The sequence below is a fragment of the Sinohyriopsis cumingii genome, chromosome 2 (assembly GCF_028554795.1).
Source record: "Sinohyriopsis cumingii isolate HCF-2022 chromosome 2, ASM2855479v2, whole genome shotgun sequence".
NCBI classification, from domain to species: domain Eukaryota; kingdom Metazoa; phylum Mollusca; class Bivalvia; order Unionida; family Unionidae; genus Sinohyriopsis; species Sinohyriopsis cumingii.
Window position 1 is genome coordinate 148373124 of NC_142962.1, and position 14249 is coordinate 148387372.

General features: G+C 34.8%; 1 protein-coding gene across 2 annotated transcripts in view; it reads left to right on the forward strand.

Moving 5' to 3' along the window:
* Positions 1–14249, forward strand: part of LOC149806048 (calcium-dependent protein kinase C-like) — a 278539-nt gene that overhangs the window by 189127 nt on the left and 75163 nt on the right. For both annotated transcript variants that reach the window (XM_089950915.1, XM_089950913.1), the window contains exons 5-6: positions 2354–2482; positions 10490–10646. In XM_089950915.1, the coding sequence (XP_089807041.1) occupies positions 2354–2482; positions 10490–10646 (286 nt within the window). The remainder of the gene's footprint in view (positions 1–2353; positions 2483–10489; positions 10647–14249) is intronic.

Genomic DNA, 14249 nt, shown 5'->3' on the forward strand with positions numbered 1-14249 from the left:
TGCATAGCACACCCAAGTATTTATATCTCCAGCATTGTCTCTCTCAGGAGTGGTCACATAGTGTTATCCATGTCCATCCACCATGTCTGTCTGTCTTTCTGTCTGTCCAGCATCCTATATGTCATAAATTGAATTTAAGCAAAATTTGTCTTTTGGGACTTCATAGATTGAAGCTTAGATGTTTGGCTAAATATCAAGAAATCTGAGCTAAATTCGTTTTTCACCATTGTCCATCAGTATAACTGTTTAACTTGGAAGTTTGCATTTGCATGATGAATTTTGTTCTGCTTAGTAACTTTCATAAAATTTAGTACAATTAAGCAATTATTGTTTGATAGAACTAAAGTGAATACTATGTTTACCTATCCAAATATTTGATTGTTTATAAAGCTATAAAATCCTTTCCTTTTTCTTTGTCTACTTTGGTATTTATTGATCCTTCACCACAACAGCAATGAAAACTCTGTGAACTGCAGATCTAAATCAACCTAGATGATATTTTGGGGGTCTTGACTAATTTTATACGCCTTCCCTAAGGCGGAGTATATTATGTTATGATGTTTTCCAGCTGTCTAATGTTGAGCCATTCTTCTGTCTGTGTCTTACCAATTTTATTTCTGCACAAAAACTGAAGTTGTCCACCATTTGCAGTTAACTAAACATTGTAGAGGACTTGTACTTCGGGTAAGGAAAAACCTAATTGATTTCAGGCTGAATATCTTTGCACTCAAAATCGCTATGACTGAAAGAAGAAAATTGATTACTGTACAATAAGTACAATGATTGCTGTGCAATAAGTACAACGATTACTGTACAGTAATGTAAAATGATTACTGTACAATAAGTACAATGATTACTGTACAATAAGTAAAATCCTCCAGTAACTACAGTTATCAGATTTTGTGGATATCTTGCGCTTAAAGAAGAACCCTAGCGAGTTTGAAGACTAATAGTTAAAAGTCAAGATCATTGACTGAAAGAATGATGGTTTACATACACTAACATGAGTTCTGCATCATACGCTTGGACCAGACCTTGTGGATGGCTTGCACTTTGGGTAAGGAAGAAGCCTCTAGAGTTTGGCATCAAAGGTCAGAGTCAGTATGACCATGATTAAAGGAGAAGAATGATTTTTGCACAAAATTTTCAATTACCCACACAGAGGACTATTAAACACAGATTAGATATATAATGTGCCATTTATGGTAATTTTGTTTTTTGAGATTCCAACAAATGATCAAATGAATATCTGTTGTTTTCCCTGTTTATCTTCAAATGCAGTATGATATAAAAGATTCATTTAGCAATGAGTATGGATCATAAGTAAAAAAGGGCTCTAACTCATTAAGATAGACGTAACGTAAATAAGGCTGCAACTCTTGGTTACTTGTTGGCTTAAATGTGGTGGACTATGAAAATAATTAAATTGATTTGTTCACAATTAAAATTGCATGGATATATGGTAAATGTAATTTAATAATATTTTGGATATATTGGTACACATATACACAAGCTGTGTTGACTATGGTATGACACCTACTTTATACCAAAGTCTTTATCAGCTTTCTGTATAATACATGATCTTTTCAAGAGGACCTGAATGACAATGAAAACAAATGTTGTGAAGAAAATGGATATTCAAAATGTTTACATTCTAATTATCCAGTGAGTGGGAGTTTAACATGGTTTGACAGGTTTGAAGTTATTCCTATGCAGACTAATTCAGCATTGTATAGTTTATGTTTGAAGTTATTCTTATGCTGACTAATTCAGCATTGTATAGTTTACATTTGAAGTTATTCCTATGCTGACTAATTCAACATTGTATAGTTTACGTTTGAAGTTATTCCTATGCAGACTAATTCAACATTGTATAGTTTACGTTTGAAGTTATTCCTATGCAGATTAATTCAACATTACATATTTTACATTCAGTTCTCACCATTTTTGTGAAAATGTGACCGCAAAATTCGTGTATGATTTAAGTCAGTTTTATCTGTCATTATTGATTTTGTTCCTGCTTGGCAACATTTTAAAAATTTGAAACAAATATTTCTTTGCAGCCTAATGTCATGTAGATTAAACTTGAGTTTGATTATAACCTTTTTCTGTCAAAATTTGATCAAGTTATGATCTTTACTTGACTTGGAAGTTTGCAGTTGGAACTTGAGCCAGTTTTTTTTTATAATGATAATGTGCTGCATTTGCAGGGGTTTCCATGTCAACCAGGCAGATTTCTTAGGTTTTTCTAGGGGAAAGCTGGAAAACCATTATTATTGAATCAGGGTATATAAAGGATACAGTTTCTCTGTTGCGTTGTCTTGTTTTAAAAATATTTTCATTTATTTTTCAGCATGTGATATGAATGTACACAAAAGGTGCCAAAAGAATGTGCCAAAGCTATGTGGGATAGACCACACTGAAAGGAGAGGACGGATACATGTAAAGGTTTACTGCAAAGATGGAAAATTATTTGCAGAAAGTAAGTTGAACCTGGATAAATTGTCTTTACTCCTGTATCCTTTTCATTTTTATATGCCTGCTGTAAGGCAGAATATATAACATTAGGGTGTTGTCCATTTGTCTGTACCAGTTTCCTTTCCACACAGTAACTAGTTATCCATAATCTGCAGTTACCAAACTTAGTGAATGGTTTGCACTGGGAGTAATAAAGAACCCTATGAGGTCTCGAAAGTCAGGGTCACTGTGACTGAAAGAAGTGTAGTTTTGCAGAGTAACTAGTTCTCAACCGTCAATAGCTACCAAAATATTTGGCTGGCTTGCACATGGAATAAGGAAGTGGACAGTCAATTTCAGGGTCAAAAGGTCAATGGTCAGGGTCACTTAATGAAAGAAGAAAAATGGTTTCTGCACAATAAATCTAGTTTTCTACCATCTACTGTTCCCAAATTTCATAGATGGCATGTACTTTGACCAGTCCTTGGACACCAGGCACCAGTTAAAAGGTTGAAGCAGTGGGCATTGGGCAAAGTGATAGATACTATGCACAGGTCACTGGTCAAATACAGATACAAGGCACCAGATCTGAGTGCAAGTGTGATGAACACAACAAGAACCAAAGTGTGATGAACACGACAAGAACCAAAGTGTGATGAACACAGCAAGTTGCTCTTGGTAGAAACACTTAAACACATTGAATTGATTTACATAACGAGGGTACATGGAGATTCATTATTTATTAATTTTATTGCAGAAAACCAACTTCATCATCATAAAGACAGATAATGACAAAGTGATTTATTTTACAAGTACAAATTTTAAGGAGTAGGTTATTATATAATTAATATGTAACTCATTCTGAGCAGACATGTGAACCATCTTTGTGGGGACTGCATATTGAACAATCTTTGTGGGGACTGCATATTGAACCATCTTTGTGGGGACTGCATATTGAACCATCTTTGTGGGGACTGCATTTTGAACCATCTTTGTGGGGACTGCATATTGAACCATCTTTGTGGGGACTGCATATTGAACCATCTTTGTGGGGACTGCATATTGAACCATTTTTGTGGGGATTGCATATCTCCTCTCACTAAAAGAGTACTAAAATATATTTATAAGAGAAACACACAAATCCATACTTTTAAAATAATTTTCAGTTAAGTTTTCAACCATAATAAAAGCACAATTTTGGGATAACATATTTTATGTACATGTACATGCACATAAAATCAAATCTGATGTATATAACTCAAAGATCCCTTATGCATAAATACCTTGTTAATTTCTAGTTTACATTTATTTACATTTACCACAATGCAGGAAATATATTTGAAAACATATCTCCCCTCTCCCTCTCCCTCTCTCTCTCTCTCACTCACTCACACACATACAGGTTAGAGAATTTTTCATTAGAGCCCGAGCGTGTTATAGACTGAGCCATGTTATAACCAACCAAGTCAGTTAGCTGAAGAAAATTATGCATTGACTTAAAATATGGTAGGGGAGTAATAAAAGCGGGTGCAAATATATGTACTTTTGATTAAATGAAGACAGACTTGTCTGAAAAACGCTTGTATATTGACAACTTACATTTGTGTAGTACAATCCATAATCCGTTAAGTACTGTACTTGTATATAATAAATCCATGAATTTGAGTATAGATCACTTGTTATAAACTTCATATATGACTCAAAACCCATTAAAAAACACCAATAACATGTATTTATAAAAAAAGTGGTAGTCCTTGTTTTGATCTATATCTGATTGTCACTTAACAATTCACTACAAATGGCGCAAGTAGCACAAGGCTGTATCTGTGTACATGCTTCATATAGTTAAAGTGGCCAGATTTTGGTCAGCTGGAGACAGTATCATCATGCTGAGGCTACCCAGGGGATGTGGATATTGATCAGGAAATGAAAACTTGAACAAATTAAAAGTTTAAAATACATCTTTGCAAGATACCCTATCTTCATTTAACTTGACAGCCATATATGTATGGCTTCAAAAGATAGGAAGATTAATTTGCATTTTATGCCACCATTGGTAGCAACCCGTAAGTACATATTTTTGTTCTCTGCAAAAATGAAAATTTCAACGCACAATAATTGTGTTCCAGTCACTTTGGAAAATGCAACAATCTGTAAGATTCCATTGCTTTATTAAAGTTTGGTGCTGACTTCCTGTGATGAAAGTTTATTTGTTTTTATTGAAGATTGTAGTTGGCTTTCTTTGAATAAGGGTGCATGTGTTATTGAAGTTACTGCTAAAGGACAGTTTTAAAGTACAAAACAAATGTATTTTATTTTGGCACCAACATCAAATAATTGTAGAACATTGATTGAGACTGAAGTTTTTAATTTTATTTGCTTAGTTTGTTTATACAGAACAATTGGTGCTTCAGAGGTGATCAGTTTTCTTTGAAGTTTCAGAAAAACTATTTTCTGGGTATGTTTTAAAAACAAAAGGAATTAGCCATCATTTGGTCGATTGTAGTGGTTACTTTTCCTGCCTTCAAAAGTTTGTCAATTGTAGCTAGTCCCGGTAGCATAGATATAACAAGTAGATCTCTTTTTTTTTTTTTTCCATGACATTTCTGGTGGCAGACTGATGCTCCCTTCCACGCATGGAAATATTTTCAAATAAAGGCCAGTGGACGATGAATACACGGGTGTTCTGTTCCGCTTTGACATGAAATACTTCAGAAAATATGGGTGTTCTGAAGGATTTAATTCTGTGAGTCAAAAGAAGAGGAATTTTGCTTACCATCCACATAGAGACGTCAGTCAAAATAAATATATTAATAACTAGTGAGCGGCCGATAATCCGATACTATTTCGTCTGATAGATGAGATAGTGCCTCATCTGGTTGATCACTGCTATCAGAAATATTTTTTTTAAAGTGCCAAGATCTCACAGCATACAGTACTCAGGCCAGATGTCAGAATAAGTGCATTAAAGAATTTGTTATTCTAACAACAGATAAATTCCAGTTCATCTTATATCAAGTTTGCAGCTTCCTTTCATGATGCCTCTGAATTTCTTCACTCCAAATCCAAGGTTGTATATACAAGTTTAAACAGCAGTAATATGAGGAAAAAAATCGCCAGATGGTATATTCTTTCGCCAGTAAGGAATATAGATCTCAGTTAGTGACGTTGGCGAGGCCCAGCGTTATCCCTGAATAAACTGTTTTACACGTTATTTTTTGTACTTTTATGAAGAAACACTTTTTTTCAAGTACAAGAAAAATACCTGTTTATGAAATTGCAGGAGTCACACCATGATCATCTTAGATTAGAATTTAGAGATGATCTCTTCCCCAAGAATGATGATAAACTTTTTGCAGGTTATTTTTCATACTTTTAAGAAAGAAAAAAAATTTGTGTATAAGAAAAGTACATGTGTTATATCCGAATTTGTGTAAAAATGGAGCATGCTATTGTGGGGTCACACTTTTATGTCAAGGATCCTCCTGTAGAATCCATGAATAGTTCTTTCCATTCTGTGTGGCGACTACAGTATTGTAATTCTCTCTCTCTCTCTCTCTCTCTCTCTCTATATATATATATATATATATATATATATATATATATATAAAAACCAACAAAATTGTGTGATTAAGGAAAATATTAAAAGACGAAATTGCATTTTCTTTGTTCATATTTTTTAAAATGTATTTTATACAAATAAAGTTTGAAAATGTTTTTGAGGCCATTAACATTTAACTATTTCAGGTTCAGTGGGTAAAAGTAATGAGGTAATTTTTTGTAATTAGTGTTCATATTTTACTTCATTTATACCAAGGCAAAATGTTTGTGTTATTCAAGGAAACATTAAGGATGCAAACCTGATACAGATTCGACTGTTTAGGAAATTGATAAAATCCACAAGTGTTATTAACTCTACCACTCGCACACTGCACAGTGATCTTGAATAAGATATAATTCAGTAGTTTTGCTTGACATGTTTACCGATGCATGTAGCCAGTAACAACAACTGGACTGCCCCCACATTTGCTTGTCTCGCAAAAGCTGATACAATAATGTGGGATCACGGCATCATTGCATGCATAGAACAATGTGAAAGGATTTGGTAAAATGACTATTCATGTCAAGATATTGGATGACTGGCGGAGTTGTTGTCCTTTGAGTGACTATGTCTAATCCAGTTAGATCATACATGTATCTAGTAATTAGGTTAATATTGGCAAAACGTTGGATGGATGTTATTTTGAGCATGATGTGCATAATTATGAGATGATCTTGCATTTGATATAGAGATTTCATTTGCCTCTCTAGAAACTGCACTTTTTAAACTCATATACCCTGGCACCACGTTTGTGTCAGGAGTTAGCACCCTACTTCCGAGCTCTGAAGCATCAAGGTCAATTAAGATATACCAAAATTGGTGGTATTGCAGAAAAGTAGACAGAAATAGGTCTACAAACGTACCAGATAATCTGGACTTTCTACTTGCATTACAAAATACAGACGGGAAAACATTTTTTGATACCCAAAGATATACTTTCTGTTGGATTTTGTGTCCAGATTTTAGACTTTTTGGCCCCAGTTCTAAGGCAGACTGGTCTGAACTGCACACAGACTGGCAAACCTTTGCAAAATGTAGGATCAGCTGGGGACTTCAAGTTAAAAGTGGCCAGGACATGAAAATGATGGGTCCAATAAGCAAAATTTTTTTAAAAAACATTCAACTTTTACCCATCTGCACATGCATGAGTAAAATAGCCAATGAAAAGCACAACATTTCTAACACAACTGGGCATCAGGCCAAATGGAAATCACTTGGACATTTTTTGTGATGTATTCAGAAGCAGCCTCCAAAATGTGTTTCCTACTCGTATTTCAAGCAAAAATGACAAAAAGCTCCAGGAGTTAGTGATTTAATAGCAGCAGTATCTTACCTGTCACTATTGAATAGCTGTTGGTTTCTTATGTTGAGAAACCTCGTCTGTTTGATGTGAATACATCCTCTCAATAAGTGGAGAAGTATCAAGAAGATATGGTTCACTCATGCACCTCTCATGCCCAGTCGTCTTTTTTAAGGATGCCATGTTAATAGATGTGTTTCCTAAATTGTGACCTGAGAACAATTGTGAGTGCTTAACTGCATTATGGTCTCCCCTCAATACATATTATATTTCAGCGGTTCATTTATCTGTTCATGTTTGTTTATATGCAGGTAACCCCCACCCCTTTTTAGAATTTAGTTTTTTAAGGGTCCTCATGAGTTACTACACTGTGTCCCACCCCTTTGTGGTTAAGGTACACTCATATTCATATTAATTATAACTGTTCAGGTTGTCTCACTTATTCAGAAGGCACACAAAAGAATCATTGTGCATTTTGCAGACTATGATCTAATGAAATCTGGAATCTAGCCAATTCAGGACACTCATATAGAAGGTGGAGGAATCATCCTTCATTGTTCACTTTGATTTTTCAGGTTTTTATCTCACAGAGCCTCAAGGGACCCACTGCAACATGATTAACACCATGATACTCTGAACTTGAGATGGGCTTGACTTCTCCATTTTGGGCAAGAGGTGATCTACTCAAATGTTCAGTCCCTCCTTCTGGAGGGGGCTCACATGTCTCCAAAGAGACTGATCCCATGAGCTCCATAGACCTGGGAGTGCTCTTCCAGAATGAAGAGCTGCCTCCTACAGGGAAGAGTACTGCATTCATTACTTCCTGGGTAGCATGTTGCACCTTTCCATGAGGGAGGAACCACACTGAACCCTTCTGAGTAATGAATCAGATGATGTAGGCTCTAACATATCAGTGTTGCCTAACTGGGCACTGGTCATGCTGTGCCAGTCACCATTAAGTTTGTCTATGTGACTGGTCTGATCATACCAATCACTGGTAGCCAATCACCAGTCACATACTATTCAGCAGTCATCACTCAGTGTACAGGGATAGAGATCAGACTGAGTTACACAATCTCCCCACTCTAGCATCACATCCTATGCAGGAAGGAGAGTGCCAACCAGGTTCAGACTAGGGAAGAGAATCAATTGGTACCCCCTCTCTATTATTGTTTTTGCTCGTTTATTATTCAACTTTTATTATCTACTGAAAATGTTACTAACACAGTAGAGATTATCTTATAAATGTGAGATGCAGAACTTTTTTATGTAATCAGATGCAGAATTTTTTTATTATAAATCAGAGCAATGTCAGAAAATGAAGATTTTTGCAGTACATAAAAGTACTGTTAATTTAACTATTTTTTGTTTGTTTTCAAGCCACTATTCAGAAATGGTATGCACTCCGTTTATCCATTTTATGATGGTTATCAGTACACAATACTTATGTCTACATTTATTTGGATTTTAATGATTTGAAAATATTATCAGTAAATTAAATTCTTCCCACCACAGATTAAAGTGACTGTCAGTGTTGTATATGATGCAAGTCCAGACAACCTGTATTGCATTAATATTTATGTTTTGCTGTATTAATGCTGTGTTTGATGCAATACAAGTTTTAATTAATTTATATTTTCCTGTTCCACAAGTTAGATATGATTCCCAAGCAATATTTCCGAAGTTTTCTACCAGTACACATGACCCAATAACCCCTTGGCTTGTAAAGGCAGCACTCACTTTGTTTTTGAGTTGACAATCTTTTTGATCAAGCAGCAAATTTAATACTTGTTCATTACCAAGTTTAGTTCTTCAACTTCGTATGCATGTTTGACCTTAATCCCTTAGCTTGTAAATGCAGTACCCACTTTGGTTTCTCACATGCCATCCTATTGATCAAGCCACTAGCCTGATACTTGCTCATTGCCAAGTAAAAGAGGGTAGTTATTTGAACACCCTGTGATCTTGCCATACAAATGACATATGATCAGTTGCCATCATTAAAGATTTCACAGACTATGTGATCAAAGTATTATTTACAGAGCCCATGCTAGACTCTACATAAGCAATCTCATATGACAGTGAAGCTGAGGAAAAATTAGTTGGATGACATTTACAATGACTAGATAATGATTTAAAATGACTAGCTGGTGGAGAATTTCAGAACTTGACCAGATAATGAGTATGAATTTTTGGACTTCATACTAGATGGCATAAAATAATGACATTTATTAGATGCTGTGAATCACAATAATGTGGTCTTAACATTCATTGTTTATATCGTAATATGTTTTGTATTACCCCCTAAAAAATAATACATGTTTCATACAGCACTGTTTATAAAATTATGGTTGGTAGGTTTGTTTTTTACATTATTTATATTATAATGATTTGTATATATAATGCACTAAGCACTTCAAAGTACCAGGCAAAATCGGTTCAGTTAGATGCACAAATTAATTCCAGGAATTATCTTTTTTCCATGTGGGGAAAAGTGCTAGGGCCTTATGATATTTTGTGAATCAGATAATATGGGTTTATCATGTAAATGGTCATATAATGTCAAGCATGATGAATTTTAATTGAGTTTTATTACACAAAGATGGACAATTGTATGTTGTCAATTTATTTGTGCATACTCCACCCAGTAACTCTATTTTATACTGGTTTTGTCATTATTTTGTTGTTTATTTATCCCTGTTTGGCTTGTTTATTTTTCCAAAGTGCAGCTCTGACTCACTGATAACATGTCACCCTTTTAGATGGATCTGACTTGCAAGATACAGTCCGACTTCTTGGTGGGTCAGAGAAATTCTTTGTAGCCATAAAATGGGTAGTCAACATATCCTAATGAATCTGTATGGTATGTGGGGCCTTTCACCCCAGGGTAATTGTTCCTTTATGCATCCATGAATTACTGGACCCAAAGTAGAATCAAGTTATGTAAGCTAGGCGAGCGATAGAAGACCTCCTTGGGCATCTTGTTTAAACTAAGTCTTATTTAGGGGTTGCAGCAGCATCCAGTGGGAAGGCGGGAGCAGGATAGAGTTCTGGACCATAACTTTGACACAGATACTTCCTGTACAAGCAGCTGAACAAGATACCTGAATTCTTTGAATTATATTTTTCAGTTATTGAAGCCAAGAACTTGATTCCTATGGATCCCAATGGCCTGGCTGACCCTTACGTCAAGGTCAAGTTGATCCCATGTGAGTCCCATAAGCAGAAGCAGAAGACAAAAACAGTCAAGGTTTCTCTCAACCCTACCTGGCAGGAAACTTTCTCTTTGTAAGTGGTTTCCGGAAAATAAACAAGAAAGGAAATATATAACCTGTACAATTTCAGTGAAAAATTTGAGAGGAATGGGAGATAATTTATTTACATGAATTTCAGTTGTCATGGTTTTTCAAAAAATGACATTTTCCAGGGTACTTAAATTTGTGGATCTGTATTGGGTCCTGTTGTTTCCACAGAAGGATCATTTCTCATTGGTTCTTTAATTTTATAGTTTGTAACAGCTACAACATCCACAAAATTTGTTGGCACACAAATTCACAGTATTATTTGTATAAAACCTATGCAATGTATATTTGGATAATGTACATTGTTATGCCAATACCAAATAAAAAAATATGTACACATTTTTAAAAAATATGTATGATTATCACAACCTGATTAGGCCAGAAACTGTCACAATGGAAGCAAAACAAAAAAGGTAACCAGAGGCATTTACTTTCTGTGGAATAATATATGAATGAATTTGTACCAGATGAGTCTAACAACACCAGAGTTGTACCAGACCAGTCTAACAATACCAGAGTTGTACCAGACTAATCCTACAAAATCAAGGTTGTACCAGACAAATCTAACAAAACACACAGAAAACACCAATTGTGAGAGTCCTCACTAAGCTCTCAGGCAGGAAATAGTAATTGTTTACAATGACTTGAATAAAATGAAACCAGAAATTTAAAATCTGTTTTTAATTAATTTAATTCCTCTGTTATCTATATGCCCCAAACGTAATTAAATTTTTTATTATTTCTTGGATTCTAAATTCATACAGGTATACCTCCTAAGGGTGAAGATGATTGTCCTAGTATCAACAATAACTCCTGTCAACACAATAAATTGTTAAATTTGGGATGTAGTTGACATAAAATATGTTCTTATACTACTACATAAGCCAGCTGAGTGAAATGGTCAACTATTAATTTTGTAACCCAAGTCAGTAATATGAGCCCCACTTGGGCCTCTCATTTAAACTTACTCTTATATATGTTTTGTAGAAGCATCCATTAGCACAAGTTAGTTATCACTACTCCAGAGAAGTACTGGGAGGTTTGGTACGAAACTTTACTGTCAAATTCAACCCAAGGTCTAGTTGGATCAAAATGGTATCCATTTTGAAAATCACGATATTGCTACTCCTTCTGAATGAATTGTCAATATGACATGGAGTTCTGCACTAAGAGACTTCTTGTGATGTCTAGTTGGTCTTGAATGAAATTAGTGCTGAACAGATATCGAGTATAGTCATCAAGGCGACCAGGTTAAAAATCTTGTTATTGTTACTCTTTGTGAATGGATGATTATATAGACCTGGGATTTTCACGGAAAGACGTTTTATGATGTCCGGTTTGTTCGGAATAAAATTGTGATATTCCCCATTCCAGTATGTCTGCCATGGTGCCCAATTTCAAAATCTGGTTATCACTACTACTACTATTACTACTACTACTACTGACTATGTTCATGTTGACATGGGGTCAGGTTGCATGTGTTTCCATGGAAACCTTGACAGTACTGGATTGTGGCTTATAGAGCCAGAGTCTTAACATTCTTGATATTCACCAAAAAAATTCAGTTTTAAAGTCCTTTGAAAGTCCTTGAAAATTATTTGTACCTTATCTAAATTAATTTGAAAATTTTTTGTCATTCAGTTTCTGGTATATAAGCATGATCAATTCATCAGTGATCTTGTTTTGATGCATTGCAGATTTCCAGTGTTCAGCATTTTGGGTTTGCTTCCTTCATCATTCGATATATAATTCTCACTTTTAGTGTCTACATAGTTAATCAGATGGTTTCCTGCAGCTGGAATTGAACAACCTGCTGTGCATTATCCTTTTATTTTGGCATATTTTGAGGTCCTGAAAATATTTTTGGAGACCCTGGAAAGTTGTTGGAAAAGTCGTAGAATTTCAGTTCAGTTGAAGTATACAATCCCTGTGGGTTTTTCACAGAGATTTCTCATGTTGTCCAGTTGGTGCTAAATGAAAAAGATGCCAATCTGACTTACACTATCTTTTTATTATTTCACCCTCTGAGTTGATGGTCATATTGACATGGGGGTTTTCAGCAGACGACTAATTATGATGTCTTGTCAGTTAAACGAAAATGTGAAATATGGCCACCACAGAAGCCATTATCTTGTAAATCTTATCATTGCTTCTCCCAAACGGAAAGTCATATCAACATGGGGTTTTCACCAGAAGACTGGTGTTTAGTTGGTCTTATATGAAAAATATGCCAATTAGACATCGAGTATGGCTACCATGGTGACAGTCTTGCATATTTCTGGTATTGTAATTCCTCCTGAACCAGTGACCATAGTGCCTTAGTGTTTACATCAAATTAGTTCTTGTGATGTATATTTGGTCCTAAATGAAAATGGCACTCATCTTTCAGTTTATTTGGCCAGTAGGTGGTTTCAGCACTGCAGGTAAAAAGAATAGTTCTATTTTGGATTCCTGAAATTATTTTTCAGATATCAGAGTGGAAGCCCTTTCAGGGTCTGTTATTATATACCATATTTGCTGCCGGAAAGTTTACTTTTTGACCAGGAAGTCTCTGCTTCATATTATATTCTGAATAGACTTGTATATGGATTATGTCATTCAGATAGCTGTATCAGATGTCATGTAATTATTTGTATGTAAAAAAAATGTATATATTTTCCAGAGCACAAAAATAAAGTGTAAAACAACAATTATCATTTTGGTGAAAAGATCATGTACAAAAAATACAGAACTCAACATTGAGAAGGTTTTTAAAATATTTACATGAACGTCAGTAAATTCACATTTGTCAGGTGTAATTGCACTGAAGCAGCATGTACTAATAATATATGTTTAAATCTGACTATATCTGTATATTAAAATAATAATAATGATAATAATAATAATAATAATAATAATAATAAAATTAATAATAATAATACTTTATTCAGCCAATATTACAAAATACAAGTAAATATAATTTGTGCCATGGTTTAAAGAAGTTAAATATAGTGTTCATCATCAGTATAGATACATGTAAAACACCAATTTTCTAACAACAGATGGTCCAGAACCTCTTTTAGTCTGGACAAAACTACGAGAGGGCACTTGAAATTCCTGACACCACCAAATTAGTTTACTGGACATGCACTCACTTGGATTGTTTACACTGCCGTTGTTGGTGGTGACACTTGTATTTTGTGCGATTCTTAGCTTATTTTACTTACATTTTACCCTAGCTATGGTTTCTAAGAATGATGAAAGTGTCAGTGGTGGTGTCAAGCATAAACACCAGGCAATATTGATACAAGATAAAGGAGAAATGTTGAAAAAACTGGACCGTGGTGTTCCATGGAAAGCTGTGTGACACATATGAATACCATATGTGTCACACAGCTTTTCATGGAAACACCACGGTTTTTCTAGTGTTCATTCACTTCTTGGAATCACTGTCTGAATAGAATTTCAATATTTTATCCCTCTGCTTTTTTATCTGTAAACAGTTGATGAACCAATACGGTTCATCAACTGTTTACGATATAAAGAAGCAATACAGTTCATCAACTGTTTACGATATGAAGAAGCAGAGGGACAAAATATTGAAATTCTA